The sequence below is a fragment of the Aspergillus affinis genome, assembly GCF_023601865.1.
Source record: "Aspergillus affinis strain CMG 70 chromosome Unknown NODE_59_length_196328_cov_85_596298, whole genome shotgun sequence".
Classification (NCBI taxonomy): domain Eukaryota; kingdom Fungi; phylum Ascomycota; class Eurotiomycetes; order Eurotiales; family Aspergillaceae; genus Aspergillus; species Aspergillus affinis.
In genome coordinates, this window is record NW_026515840.1 from 126,511 (window position 1) to 141,418 (window position 14,908).

Consider the following 14,908-nt stretch of genomic DNA (forward strand, 5'->3'; position numbering starts at 1 on the left):
AGCTTGCTTTACGAATATCAACCAGTGCCTGATTTTGATTTTATCTTCTAATACTCAGTCCACCCTCCTCGAACCTCTACCACAAGGAAACGTACCCCAACCACCAAGATGGGCGACGCCTACGAACGAGAACAGTACGCTATCTCCACCCCTTTCACACGTCTCCATTTTCGATTCCCCGGTCTCTGCATCTTCTCGTATCCATGAATCGTGAGGTCTTGATCTTGATTCAAGATTCCGAGCCCGAAAATGCGGAGCCAACCACCAAAATCAGTCCAAGACCATGATATAATATAACTAACCGCATTCTCAACCACTCTTCTACAGACAAAACAATGCCCTCCTCAACTCCCTCTCCTCGAAAGTCTCCGCCTTGAAATCCGTCACGATCGATATTCACGATAACGCTAGAGATCAGGATACGTTGGATCATTCGGTTCGTTGTACTAAACTTCCCTACCTCACTCCTCCCTCATTATCTGCTACAAGCGCTCTTTCTATCTCTCTTCTCTCGACCGGCGCGCACTACGCAACATATCATCATCTTCGCTCCGACAATAAATTCAAATACCCCTTCCCTTACTCATCAAACACCAATGAATACCCATACCCTCAACCTAACACCAGCCAATGCCAATAACGATGCTAATACGACCCCAATCACCTTTAGAATCAAGTCTTCTCCTCCCTCTCAACAGGCCTGAAAGGCAGCGCGAGCCGATTAACTCGCATGGCGCGACAGGGCGATACGGTGGCTGTGCTGAAAGTCGCGGGCATCGTGGTCTGCGTTGGGGTGGCGCTTTGGGTGATTCTGAGGTGGATTTTCTGATCGCGTCGTAATCGCATTCCGGTGCATGGTATTGTCGCGCTGCGACGAGGGGTGAGAATATGTCCGGGGTGGTCTTTTCCTTATCTTCTCTTGGGGAGGGATATTATGTTGGGGAAGAGCAAGAACTGATGGGGAATGTCCACGGATATTTTTCTTTCTAGGATGGGATGAGAAAAGAGGAGTATGGAGGTTTTTCGTGCTTTTACACTTTAGGGGTTTTTAAATTTGCGTGGTTGCATATTGGGTTATGGGTTAGGATCGTTTCGATTCGACTTGGTATAATAATCCCGCTCCTTTCTTTCCTGTTCAACTCTTGTTGAATGAAGGGAAGGGTCGGATGCAGAAGGGAGGAAGAAAGAAAAGGCCCGAAGAGACTGACTGTTAGACTGCTTGATCTTGCGGGTTCGAGATCCATGTTTGTGGTCGTTTAATACATATGTACCTTTCTTTACTCTATATCTCGTTCTTGCTTGGGGTTCTTTCTTTCGATGGATATGGATTATTTGCGTGCATACACATACATACATACATACATATTGACTTGCTGGCTTGCTGACTTGCTGAGTTTGTTGGTCTGGCTGTTAATTATTTCTGGCTCTGAGCTGCCTACTACTGTTTTATTTGTTCATGGTATATATGATGTTAGCATGATATGGCATAGTTTTTATTTACTATCAGTACTTTCTTGCTAGCGATGGTTGATCTATGCATTGTTGATTTTCTGTGCTTTGGGACTCAAATCTGGCTAACGAAATGTCTAAGATATTTGGTATACTTACCTGGGTTATCAAGACGAGGTACAGGTTATCTGGTAGCGCTGTAATGCGTTGACTGTGGGAGGTCCGAGATTGAGGTGAGGGTTAGGTAACGGGGATTGGGTCTATAGGTACAGGAACGAGAAATGTAGCAGGATAGTGCGAGTGGTATTATTTGATACTCTTGATTGATTGATGTTACTTTAGTATTAGTAGCCTTGGACAGATGTTCTATGGTGTTAGTGATGGATTGTCGATGATGTCGAATGGAACCATTGATGTGTCTGAGTATAAAGATTTCATAGTTGATGTTGACACTGTTCCAGGTTGATCGTTTGCTATGCGCTGGAAAGCGATCTAGATAGATAATTTTATGTGAATGGATGCTCTAATACCTAATGCCAGGAGTCAGTAAATAATATCAAGGGATGGACCGCCGAGCGATGGTTCCGAAAAGGAGGATTCTAGCTCTCCTATGTGCGATGGTTGAGAGGGCCAAATATCAAGTCCAATCTCGATCAAGGTCTTTGTAGTAGGTTTGTTGTACTCGGTGAAAAGGACAGAAGAAATAGGATAGCAGGGGTCAAGTGTGGGCTTGTCCGGTTGTTTGCTAAGCTTATCACTCAAGACCCTGCCTCTCACCGGGCAGGGAAATATGCATAGGGCTGAGCCGACATGCTTGGGCAAAGAACTCGATAATATCCGTAGATCTCGGCGATATGCTGGAATTTTACCGCTCTGTCGTACCTATCTAGCAAGCCGACAACAAGCCACCTGGGCTAATCGATGATAAACAACCCGACTTCAGCCATCGGCCTCCCGATAGGTAAATAATCGGGATGGCCGAACGCCAACGAGGCGAACAGGAACGGCGGAAAAACGCGTTTCTTCCGTCTGCAAGCTGGATCGAGGCGAATTCCCGGACCCTGGTAACCTTTATCAGACATGGTCCCTGGAAATGTCAGCCCGAGAAATCGTAAGGTCGCACGGGATCTAGATCCCATGTCGCGAACGTGTTTCCGATAGAAAAGTACGGTTGCACGGCGTCAGCGTCGCTTCCGGGAAATTATCTGCCAGAGAGAACTTCGGACCTCGGAGCTGTTTCCGAAGAATCAGGGCTAACTAGGAACCTCTTAGTTGGTGTTAGGGTCTGATGTAGATATCTAGTGCGATGGCAACGATCACGATATTGACCTGTTGTGTTAGGCAAGTTGGTCAATAGAATGTACTTTTGTCGGACTTAGCCCGACACACTAACAAGGTAGGTTCCCTCAGAATGATTCGGGTAAAATCATAAAAGCGAAGACGAGATTGCCGGCGAAAAAAAAAGCAATTTCAGAGACATTCGATGGTTCTGGCCATGTGTGGCAACCAGCAGCTGTCATTGGTCTAGCTTTAAATGCTCAAGTCCGTAGATCGTGCACCGTTGCATGATAAACGGAAAAGCCGCAAAAACCATTATCCCTCTTCTAGGCGCCGGTGTATTGTTGGCTTGTTATGTTATGTGTTATTCAGGTTTAGCAATTTTCAAACTTTCTGGTGTCGATTAGGTACTGTACCTGGTGGAACCGCGGCAAAATCCGCTTCGGGAGAAGCCACCGCAAGTCCGGCACGATAAGCAGGTTTTTTTTTTTTTTTTTTTTTTTTTTCTTTTTCTGCCTCTCCTTTTCAGGCACCCTGGTCCGTTGATAACAGCTAAAATATCTAATCAGCGCGCATGTTGGGCACACGGGAAGAGTGGGTATTGCGTTGCACCACGTCTGCTGTCTGTGCAGTCCCTGGCGCGCTGCGTGGCTTGCTTGGTGCTCCATTCAGAGGCTGGGAAAGGAAACCACAAGTTTTGTGTACTCCGTAGGAGTAGGGGTCAATTTTCATCTTCTATCTTCCAATCTGATGTCCCTTGGTAGAGTTGCCCTGGGTTTGACAGCCGGACCAGGACATGAACCAAAGTGAGGAGAGAGAAACGCCACTTTGTTCACCACAGTTTTTCATTCGGATCCAGTTTTCTTCCCGCTTGCTAGCCTCCGTGAGTCCATAGTTAAACGACTTGATATCCAAGCTTCGGTTGAATGCGACTTGGCAAGACTATGCCGAATGGGGACACCGGATTGCGAAACGCTTTTGAACGCCCTGAATACTCGGCATGCCGACATTATTATTGTTTCAACGTCGGCATTCCGTATATAGCAATAGCCTCAGGGTTAGGTGCTGAAGGCCTGAAACAGTTGCGTGCTATGATGGCGTGGAGGGTTGCCCTCATGCAAGCCCCTCCTAGGTTGCATGTCTAATGCAGAAGATCTTCACGTCAATCGGTCCCTGAAACGGTAAGTAGCTGTGCACCGTCTACAAAGATGGTGCGCCGGGTGCGTTTCCTTCCAATCGTCCCGACTGGTGGTCATGTCGAGATGCTATCAAATGCCAATACTGGCCATCACTGCACCATGATCTACGGGATGGTGTCCTCCGGATTGAGCAAAAAAAATGTAAAACCACCTTTAATGACAGTCCGTGCCACAGGCTTAGTGCGTTCTTGGGTTTCGAGGCTAGGCCCACTTAACTGACTTGGCCAGCTCGGATGATGTGATCAGTGGCTGGTCCTGCATACCATCCCTGGAAAGCGATGCGTTCTGGAATCTCGGCTCACCGAATGTGATCCTCAGGAAATGGATAGTTCCACGATCTACATGCTGCGGACTGTGTACCTTGGAAGACCGAAACTTTCGTCAACCAATGTGGAAGGTCGAAAGGCCGTGTGCGTGTATAGGGAGTGGGCCTTGTTTTTTTATTATTCCGTTCATGAGCTGCGCAAGCTGAAATTCGATCGTGATATTAGCATTGATAGTTAGTGCTTGCGTCAATATGGCACACTCGGCACTGGTCTAGGCTGTGTGAAGGGATCATTGAAACTCGCGGGCCGAGAGGCATTTTTTCATCGGATCAGCGTCATGGTTACGAAGGGGATGTGTAATACGCCTGTCTCGAACGTGATCAACTTCCGGAGTAAGTAGAGGATGGAAGAATGACAAGAAAGACATTATCGGGCATGTGGTTGACAGTTGAAGTAGGCCAAGTCGGGATGCGACCAGCGACTCCTGGAGGCCGTACGACTTTCCCCGATCACATGTTGTCCTGCCCGGGACTGCCCGAGTCCCGTAAGGCTGTAATACCGTACGGGCTTAATACGGAGGGTATTTATTTTACTTTGTCAGGGCAGTAGATTAGGAGTATACTACGGTCTACTTGAGGAGAAAACAAGCCCGTGCGCTGGATGATTGTCGTTTGAGATTGACACAATGATGAGCTGGCCTCCCAGGTATAGGAGACTACGGCACTTCCCCCTGTCCCTTTAATTAGGTGTGCTGTACGCCGTGCCCCTCCGCATGCTGCGGATGCATGTGAAGCGGTGATGGCCGTAGATGATTGCCCTGTACGGGAGGTGACTTTGGCCGGGAGTCTTGGCTGTGATTGCGATCATTCCAAATCTCTTCAGGATGCTGATCGATAGCTGTAACGCTCTCTTTGAACTGTCGTTAACTTTATGAGGCCAGTGCCACACTGTGTCCCTCGATCTACATGACAGGCTCGGCATCCAAGTCTCTGAGTTCGATCTACCGCTTCAACTTTCTTCACCGATAGTAACCTTCTAGAAAAAGACCATGCTGTTAATTTGCGTCGCTTGATCAGATAGTGGGCTGGCATTTTCTCGTGCCCGAGTCCGACAGTCGGTTTATCCGGAGTGGAGTCGTGAACAGCACGCCATTCCACCGCTCTTGGCCCGGTCTTGGGAGTTGGTTGCCATGCATGCATCTTGCATCGCTCTCCACCTTGGGGCCCGACTTGCGAAAGCTGAGCTTAGCTTGAGCTTTTCATGCCAACCGCCCGGTGGTTGACGAGCCAACTGTCAAACATGAATGTGAATTCGAATCAAGTGTTTCAGTCCGTCATCTCGGCTATTTCTTCAGCATCTTCAGCTGCGCTTGCCGGCTTGAATAAGGTGGTATGTCCTGCTACCGAGGATGTCATGCCACCCTCTCTTCTCCCTGACATGATCTGCAGCACCATATGACACACCACATCCACGTAAACAAAAGGTACCTTCAGAGGGGACCGGGGTCCGATGCACGCGCCGACAGAGGATCATCAACTACTCCGTAGGTGGGGGGAGGGGAGGGACCGCGAAGCCCAGACGACCGTGAAGATCCAGCCCCGGAAAGATATTTTCCGATAGCTGCTGTGTAACCTCGTTCTGCAGGCTGTAACTATATCGCGGGGTTAAACAGACAGGCAGGATGCGTGTCGTAGAGGTATTTGTCCGAGCACATGTCAACGACTGACGACTGGCGAGACTCGGCCCTCGAAGAAAACTACTCTGTACGGAGTAGAATTCCAGAATGGGAGGGATCATTCGGCTGTCCCCGCGGAAATCTAAGTCGATTTGCCCCTGGAATTAGTTGTCCGTTTAACTTCGTTAAGATCGCACATCATGCGGCATTGACGATCCCGAGGCAGAAAGATGGGCCAGCCGGGATGTTCGTCCCCCTCGAGAATAATCAGGTATTCAGCCGGAAAAATCACAGAGGGAGGGAGCAGGAGCTAAGCATCGGTATCGCGTGCCAAGATGGATATGGTGAAGGGATGGATGGTGATTCGTTTTTCCCGGGGAAATTGGTTGCTTGTGATGGTGGATAGATAACATCATCAATTAATCTACTCAGTAGATAGTAGACGCCGGGTAACCGGACTGCCGCCTAGACTCGGGGGGGGGAGGTCGATCTTACGAGTTCATGGCGATGAGATAAAACCCGACGATCCCTAGGAGAGAAGATTGCATCGTGAGTTCCGCGGTATTTAGAAGAGATCTCGTCCTCTTCAGGCTGTACTCTAACACTTTAACACTCTGACATGACACTGACATCTTACTGTGACTGACTCCAAGGTATGTGACGTAATCCGGTATGGCGTGCGTATCGAGGATACCGCCCGGTCCCTGTCTGTCCCTCCCTTCTTATCATCTCTTATCCTTGCACTGATGCAGATTGGATTTGGAGACTGTCATCCATCATGATTATCTCTATCTCCCCTTATACATACTCTCTCTTTCTCCTGTCATTCCTTCCCTTTGTTCCATTCCTTCCCACGATTGGACCCCTTTATCGACTAGTTGCTGACCGGCCAAAGCCTCGCCTTTCTTTCTTTCGCACTTTCTTTCGCATCGTTCTATCTTTATCCAGGAGTGGGCTTAGTCAAGCCAGGCAGGGCCAGAGACTAGAAAGATCGCATCATCGTCCTAACCTAAAAGCCCGAGAGATCCGCTTCTCGCCACTTTTTCCGGGCCAACTGAAAAAAAAAAAAAATTTAAAATAAAACCTCCGAACGACCAAATTTTCGAGACGGTGACGGAAACGGCTGCGAGCCCCCACCAGCAAAACTCCTGGGTGGGTCCCGTTTGTCGACCCGGCTTGCCTGGTAGATCACTGGCACGCTGCGTTTTGCGAATTTCCCGTTGATTCTGTGTCATCGGGTTTTTCTTTCGATTTTTTTGAATTTTCTTTCTTGATTTTTCTCTCCCTACTGGCGCGCGTTTGGTGGACACTCCGATTTCCTGAGTTTTTATTACTCCGGTGAATCCCCTCCCTTTCCCTCCTTCCTATTCCCTTCCACTACAATCAACACCCTTCAATCCCTTGGCTACTCATCCTGGCCTATTACTCCTCTTCTGGCAGCTGCCCCTCGTCTGCAGCTGTTAGTTGAAACGTCATGGCCCTCAGTTTCTTTGGCGGGGGAGGTAGTGCGAGTTATGCCAAATACTTCGACATTCGGTGAGTCACTAAACGCCCGCATACAATTCCGGGAACCCGATCTTCGTTCTCGGCTTTGGCTAACCCGTTATCTTTTCTTGTCCCGCAGGCTCGATGAAGACTATATCGTGTTTCGAGGTGGCGAACAGGAAGCCGCCAGTGCTCATCTGAGCGGTAAACTCATCCTTTGTCTATCGGAGCCGCTCTCGATCAAGCATATCCGACTGCACTTGACCGGCATTTCTCGAGTCTGGTAAGTCGTTGACCCCTCGCAATCTAGAAACCGCCGTCGACTAACTATCTGGTCACTTCAGTTGGCATCTGCCATCCAGCTCCGCTGGCGGCGGCCGAAAATCATGGAGGGAACGCGTGTTCTACGAGAAGACCTGGAGTTTCAGAGACCCGGGTAAAGGCAAAACCGAAATTCTCCCTGGCGGTAACTACGAGTATCCCTTCGACTTGGTTCTGGAGGGATCGATGCCGGAGAGTGTGGAGGGTTTGAACGATACCTACGTCACATATCGCTTCAAGGCAGACATCGGTCGCAAGTATGCGAAGGATATCGTCGTGCGACGGCCCCTGCGCATCATTCGGACGCTAGATTCCAGCGCCCTCGAGCTGTCTCATGCTATGGTAAGTGATCATTCATGTGCCCGCTTTTCGTGTGCTCGAGTTACTCACGTCATGTATAGTCGGTGGAAAACGTATGGCCGAACAAGATCGAGTATTCCATCAGCACGCCCACCAAAGCGGTTATCTTCGGCACAAGCATTCAAGTCGACTTCAAACTCATCCCCCTTCTTAAAGGACTACGCATCGGCCAGATCGTTTCCCAGCTGATCGAGAGTCACGACCTTACTCTCAACCCCGATGACCCTGACTCTATCCGCAACACTTACAAGAGCACGAGGACAATTCTGTCAGATGAGCACGAACTGGACCCCGATGGGAGCTTGGAAATCATCGACGAAGCTGCAGAAGGATATCAATTCACGCGACATTTGGAGCTGCCCAAGACTTTGACCCGATGTCTTCAAGACACCGACACCAAGGGCATCAAGATCCGGCATAAGATGAAGTTCCGGGTGCAATTACTTAACCCTGACGGACACATCAGCGAGGTAAGCGAATTACCCACGTTCCCTTTTTGGCGTATGAGTTTTCTAACAGTTCGCAGTTGCGAGCCACACTTCCCGTGTCCGTCTTCATTTCTCCGAACCTTGCGATCGACGAGAACAACAACCTGGTTGATCAAACCCCGCAGTCGGCGCAGCGCGCGATCGACGACATCGCCCAACAGGCACCGCCACTGTACGGCGAACACCAGTTTGATCAACTGTACAGCGAACTTGACCCCAATGGCTACCGAACCCCAGGCCCTGGAAGTGGCCCTGGCACTCCGTTCGGCACTCTGAGCCGCAACCTTTCTTCCGAAAACCTTGCTTCGATGAATGCCCTGACCAACACGGACATTTCCGCGTCGGCCCTGCACAGCCGTCTGTCGACTCTTCATAACATCAGACACAATCACCCCTCGCCATCCGAGCATGATCAACACCACGAAAGCGAGAACCGTCAGCTTGGGGTGCCTCCCGATTACTTCGGACCTTCCTCGGGATCCACCTCTCACAGCCCTGGGAGTCCCACTCTCTCTCGCCGGCCTTCTGACGAGGGCGACCACGAACACGATCACGACCCCCTTCCCTCGGGGATGGCTACTCCCTTCCACCCTCAGTATGCGGAGGTCGAAACGCTCAGTCGCGTCCCGAGTTACTCGACGGCCGTCCGTGCCACCGTGCGCCCGCGGGATGCCGACCTGCCTGACTACCAGGCCGTGATCGCGGGGGACTACGTTATTCCACCACCCCAGTCCCCTCAGCAGGCCTATCTGCGCTCCCCGGGGCGGGGCAACGGCGCCTATTATCCCTCGATGGATGTGCTTCATCACCGGCCGGGACTCGTTCACTCCCGCTCCCATAGCCACGAGGATGAGGATCGACGACTGCGTCTCTTGCAGGCCCGGGCTCGGGTTTAACCAACGGGGGACCGACAGCACACGAGATAATCGGTCTCGACGTCGGAGCAATCGCATAATATCGGAATCTTGGCGCTGGACGCCGAATCGCACACAATTTAGAAGTCACGCATGGAGGATTGTGGAATATGTTTATCATCGCGCGCACATACACATTAGAGGCAGGGATTTCTTTATCATCGGCGTTCTTTTACCACTAATAGACGGGACCGGGGTTAACTGGGACATGGATTTCTCCTTTTCATTAGAAGAATGGGACTGGACGACAAGTGACGAACGACATGGAGTCTGCATGAATTATGTATATACAGACCACATCTTTTGTATCTTTTATTACCCGGCATATCTTTGCATGAGCGATACGAGAGCAAAAAAAAAAATTAACACATCACATCTCTCTTCTATTTTTGGCGATGATGCTGTATGACCCATGGCTTTTATAATTCTCCGGGGAGCGAGAGGAAATGAGATCATAGCAGTGCTCCTTGCATTCATCATGTTACCCCCGAACATGATGCGATGAGGGGCAACAAGCGGTGACCTCATCCGCCGCCCGTCGATCATTCTTCATTCCACTCTTTCTTCTCTTCCTTCTCCTCTTCTCCCCTCCTCCTCCTCGTCCCCTCTCGTTAATTTGGTTCATTCTCTGGAACTCATTCCTGCTGGATCTGGTAAGTTGTCGTGATCAACCTTGCGCGATAGACCTCCGTGGCAGTCAATTCCCTACTCCGTCTGACATACCCCTAAGCTGCTTGCGGCCCACAGCTGCTCATCTCTCGCATTCCTTTCCCCCCCGCCCTCTCCGCTTCGAACGGAAACGAAAACGAAACGAAGACTGACGAAACAAGAGAACAACTGTAATTATCGATAGTTGAAACTAGTCTCGACTCCGCGCTTCCGGTGACCTCCACTGCGCCCGCTCCCTGCAGGCACCACCGACCGGTCTTTTTTTCTTCTCTCTTTCTTTCTTCTCTTTTCAATTTCCCGAATTGTTTCTGTCCCGGTTCTTCTCTCTGTTCGGCCTTCGTGCAATTTCCCCTGCTTCGTGCCACCCGACATCATGTCCGCGACAAGCAGTCCGATAGATACAAGGCTCCCTCATCGGTCCTCGACAATGAGAAGCTCCATTGGTCCCGATCGGCGCGCCTCGATGAGTGACGACGAGGCTATCCCGGGTTCCGACAGCAACGAGGTAAAGTCCGCGAGAACCCTGGTCGGAGGTGAAAGAGGCGAAGGTGGTAGAATGTTGCGGGCAATGGCTAATGCGCGATCGCTGGTAGACAACGAACCTTCTCCTTGAGCGTCTCCGGGCCTGGAAGCATATGTGTGGTTATCTGGAAGATTACGTCGCGGTGACTGCGAAGGTGCAGAAATCGCAGTCGAAGGATTATGAGAAGGTGTTGAAGGTGCGGATGGAATCCTCGGTTTTCCTTCTGGTCGAAGTCGACATGATAACTGACTGATGGTGGGGGATAGACTGTGAGCGATCCGCTCAAGGAAGGACACCATTTCTCCCAGAGCGCGGGTGGGATGGCGTCTTGGTTTGAGAATATCCGCTCGAATACTCAGGTATGTACGGACCCTCTGGTTTACGGTCTGGATGGTTTGGAATGATTGCTGATGTACGGATTGCTGTTAGGGAATGGTGAATATGTACCTGGAATCCGAAAAGAATATTCGCGGATCTATCTCCCCGACCCTGGACCGGCTGCATAAAGAGATCAAGAACAAGTCCAAGGAGCTCCAGGCGGGCGCCTCCAAGAGCGCAAAGGCCGTCGACAAGGCGAGAAGCATTACTCAGAAGCATATCGAGCTTCTTGGCCAGCAGAGCGCCCATTTCGACGCGGCCGCCGGAAACAAGGTCGACCAGAGCCATGACCCCTACATCCTGCGCCGAGGTATCAACCACCGCCTCAACAAGCAGGTCATCGAGGAGAACAACAACCGCCAGGACATCATTGCGGTCCAGAACAACTTCCAGCAATTCGAGGCGCACGTTGTGCAGACCATTCAGACTTCCATGGAGCAATTCGTCATGTTCGTGAACAACCAACTGGAGCGTCAACGCACCATGTACTCCGACATGCTAGGCGCCGCCCAACGAGTGCCCCCCGACTTCGAATGGGTCAACTTCATTACCAACAACCACCAAACCCTCGTCGACCCCGACGCTCCGCCCCGGTCCCTGAGCAACATCACCTTCCCCAACCAGGACCACCACTCGACCAAGCCCTTAATGGAGGGTGCCCTGGAGCGCAAGTCCCGCGCCGTGATCAAGGGTTTCAACAGCGGCTACTACGTCATTACCGTGGCTCGCTACCTGCACGAATTCAAAGACAACGACGACTTCCGCCGCGACCCCACCCCGGAACTGTCCCTATACCTCCCGGACTGCGTCCTCGGCGCCATCGACGGCGTCAAGTTCAGCGTCAAGGGCAAGGATGTCTCCAGCGGCAAAGTCGGCAACGCCTTCCACACTAACACCGAGCTGAACTTCAAGGCCCCGACCCCCAGCGACGCCGAAAAATGGTACAACGTCATCAAGGACGCCGCCAAGGCCCCCGCGGCCATCCAGACCAGCGCTGCGGCCTCCCCAACCGCCGCCTCGCTACCTGCCAGCCCGGCTGTCGGCGCCGGCGCCACTGGCGGAACCACGGAGAACCACCCTCCCGCTTACTCCGAAAAGCACAGCGAGGGATCCACCGCCGGCCAGGATGCCAGCGCCTTCTCGCCGCAGGCTTCCTCGCCTCAAGCAGGCCCGTCTGGTTCCTCGTCGTCTCCTCCCGGGATCTCGCGCGCCAACACCGCAAGCTCGGCGCAAACCCAGGGCGTGACATCTTCCGGCGGCGCCGGTGCTTCAGCTCCTCCCGCGGGCGAGAAAGCGTGATCTGTGATCGACGGACGGTTTTAACTTGAACTTTCTATATAGCATATGATTTTCTTTTACCCTCTCGTATGACTTATGGGCATCGTTTCCCAGCATTTTTCTTTCATCCTTATTGATGTGTCTTTATGTGCGCTCGGTTGATGAACCCGCAAAGATATCATGAAATACCTATCCTACCCTACTTATCTACCTACTATTAGTTGATAGGGTTGTTTATATTTTCTTAGTCATCTTATTTTTTGTTGATATCATTAGCCTCTTAATTGGATTATCCTTTTTTTTAACCCATTTCAAATGTTTCTTCTACCTTGCTACTCGAGTGTAGTTTGTTACTGAGACTGGATATACTTAGGTTGCTTGTTGGTATGATGATATGATTGTATGAAGAAACACTTGATCAAACGTGAAGATCAAGCGTATGTGCATTAAATCAAATACGCCAAACATCGCTCAATAATAAAACAAAACATGCAAGATAAGTAAGTAAAAGTAAGTACCTGGTGTAACAATAATCACAGGTCTGAAATCATAGCCAATGGATGTACGAACTGTACTGTAAATGAAAAATACCAAACCTATGGAGCACCAACAATGTGAGAGAGAGAGAGAGAGAGAAAGGAAACAAGACCAGATCGGCGTCATCAAAAATCGTCAGGACTAGCGAGGTCCTCGAGTTTCTGGGTCAGGAATCGCCCTAGCGCAGCAGACTTGGACTCCAGGGCGAGGAGAATGGCCGGGGACGCGGAGAGTTTGAGACTAGAGAGACGGGCGAGGTCGCTGCTCCGGTCGATTTCGTACTGCGTTTCGAGATGCGCGTCGCTCTGGAAGTGGGATTCGCTGTGGCTGCGGGAGAGGTCGTTCGGGGTGGTGCCGTTGGTGGAAGTCGGATGATGGAGGGATGTGCCGTTTGGGGGCACGAACTGGGCACCGGTTGGCCCGGGCCCGTCCATGGTAAACCCGTTCGTGGTGCCCGAAGTGCCGTCGAGGGGTCCTACGGGTTTCATCTTCGAGGGTCCGACGGCGGCTAGGAGGACCTTGTCGGCGATCCGCGTGACGATGGCGACGAGGTCGTCGAGCTCGAAGACGATGGACCCGACGTCGCCTAGGGACACGGATTGGGCGGTCACGTAGGAAGAGGGATGGCTGGCTGGGTTGACACCCGTGAGGTTGCCGCTGGACGCGTTCTTGGCGTAGCAGGTGTAGGCAGCGCCGTAGGTTGCGCTGAGGTTTCGTAATTGTCGCAGCGGTAGAGATGACGCGGAGGCAAAGATGGCGCCGTTGGTCGCGAATACTCTACGCACACGCAGATGGACTGGTTAGCAGTGATGTGGAAGCCGGATCAGTGAAGAAAGAAAGTGTATCGTACAGAATGGAGGTGATTTCCGGCGGCGAGAGGTTGTCCTCCAGCAGGTCGCTGAGGGCCTCCGCATCCAGCATCTTGATGTCTGGTAGTCCGGGAATCATGGTGTCGTAGGGGTCGTCGCGGGAGAGATCGTATTTGGGGTCGTGCTGCTCAACGATCCAGTCCTTGGGAGGAGACCAAGAACAGTCCTCGGGGAAAAAGAAACAGTTGTCCCAGTAATCTCGGTCGTCGTGGTCGTACTCGATCGGTTCACCCGAGCACTCGAGAAGATTTTGTGCGTATTGAACTTGGCTCTGTGCCCAGTACGGACGATGCGGAATGGCACAAGCGCTGGTGGGTTTGTGTTGGCACGACGGGCCAGGATGAACTGGATGTTGATATTCAGTCATTTTGATTCGCGGGTAAGTGAGAAAAGGGAGAATAGAACACTCTGTGGGTACGAACGAGGAAGGAATGGGCAAAGGGGGTGGGGAGATGTGTTATAGTCCAAGGAAAACAAATATGAAGTCTGACACGAGGTACAACTGAAGGGATCGGTGGCACAAGAGATACACAAACAAGAGACAGTCTCTTCGGGGGGGGCATGAGCGAAACCCAACGGAGGAAATAGTCTGGCGCTTTCATTCCATGCCTGACCTTGAGACCTCGCAACTATCCATGACGGAAATGGGCTGTTGGGACACAAGGAGGAATTTCAAAAGACGCTCGAAAGCGTGGGGAAAGGTGCCATGGGGGGAAACAAGCGGCACGGTCCTGGAAGGACCGAACCAATTGCGCCACGAAAGGAAAAAGAAAGCATTAAGCGATGAGCAAATGTAGGAGTGTAGGAAGTCGAGAAAATAGGCACGGAAGTCGAATGCAAAGGGGGGCAAGCGAGCAGGCAATCTCCAAGTGCCAACAAAGCACATGGATGGCTGGGGCATGGCATGGAATGATGGATGGATGGATCTAAATGATCCTCGGGGGTGTTGGGGCACTCCATGGAGACGGACAACAAGGGAGCAAACTACCAACCTTGACCAATTGACAATGCGACCAGCGCCGAGGAAGCTGCAAGAAGCCGATCCGATGGGAAGGACGAAGTTTGGGAAAAAAAGCAAGAGGAGGAGATGAGATCCAGTCAAGAGTCAAGCACATGACGGAGGAGAAGGCCATGGACTGGCAGAAAACGCGCTGCCGTCATTCCGCCTTGGGGGGAACCACTTGGGGTCACCGCCTTCGGGAGGGACCGGATCTTCTTG

General features: G+C 51.4%; 4 protein-coding genes across 4 annotated transcripts; 3 read left to right on the plus strand and 1 right to left on the minus strand.

The window, feature by feature from the left end:
* Positions 1-108: 108 nt before the first annotated feature.
* KD926_008703 (SNARE domain- containing protein) lies at positions 109-829 on the plus strand (the record flags this gene model as incomplete). Its single annotated transcript, XM_053101454.1, has 3 exons — positions 109-134; positions 328-436; positions 671-829. The coding sequence occupies 3 exons, from the start codon at positions 109-111 to the stop codon at positions 827-829; spliced, it is 294 nt and encodes a 97-aa protein (XP_052954993.1).
* A 6,512-nt stretch (positions 830-7,341) lies between these two features.
* KD926_008704 (arrestin family protein) lies at positions 7,342-9,417 on the plus strand (the record flags this gene model as incomplete). Its single annotated transcript, XM_053101455.1, has 5 exons — positions 7,342-7,403; positions 7,492-7,635; positions 7,697-8,015; positions 8,075-8,503; positions 8,560-9,417. The coding sequence occupies 5 exons, from the start codon at positions 7,342-7,344 to the stop codon at positions 9,415-9,417; spliced, it is 1,812 nt and encodes a 603-aa protein (XP_052954994.1).
* Positions 9,418-10,531: 1,114 nt separating this feature from the next.
* KD926_008705 (PH domain protein) lies at positions 10,532-12,304 on the plus strand (the record flags this gene model as incomplete). Its single annotated transcript, XM_053101456.1, has 4 exons — positions 10,532-10,609; positions 10,698-10,823; positions 10,894-10,986; positions 11,057-12,304. The coding sequence occupies 4 exons, from the start codon at positions 10,532-10,534 to the stop codon at positions 12,302-12,304; spliced, it is 1,545 nt and encodes a 514-aa protein (XP_052954995.1).
* A 641-nt stretch (positions 12,305-12,945) lies between these two features.
* KD926_008706 (uncharacterized protein) lies at positions 12,946-14,056 on the minus strand (the record flags this gene model as incomplete). Its single annotated transcript, XM_053101457.1, has 2 exons — positions 12,946-13,597; positions 13,671-14,056. 2 exons carry the CDS (start codon positions 14,054-14,056, stop codon positions 12,946-12,948), a joined length of 1,038 nt encoding a protein of 345 aa, XP_052954996.1.
* Between the last annotated feature and the right edge of the window lie 852 nt (positions 14,057-14,908).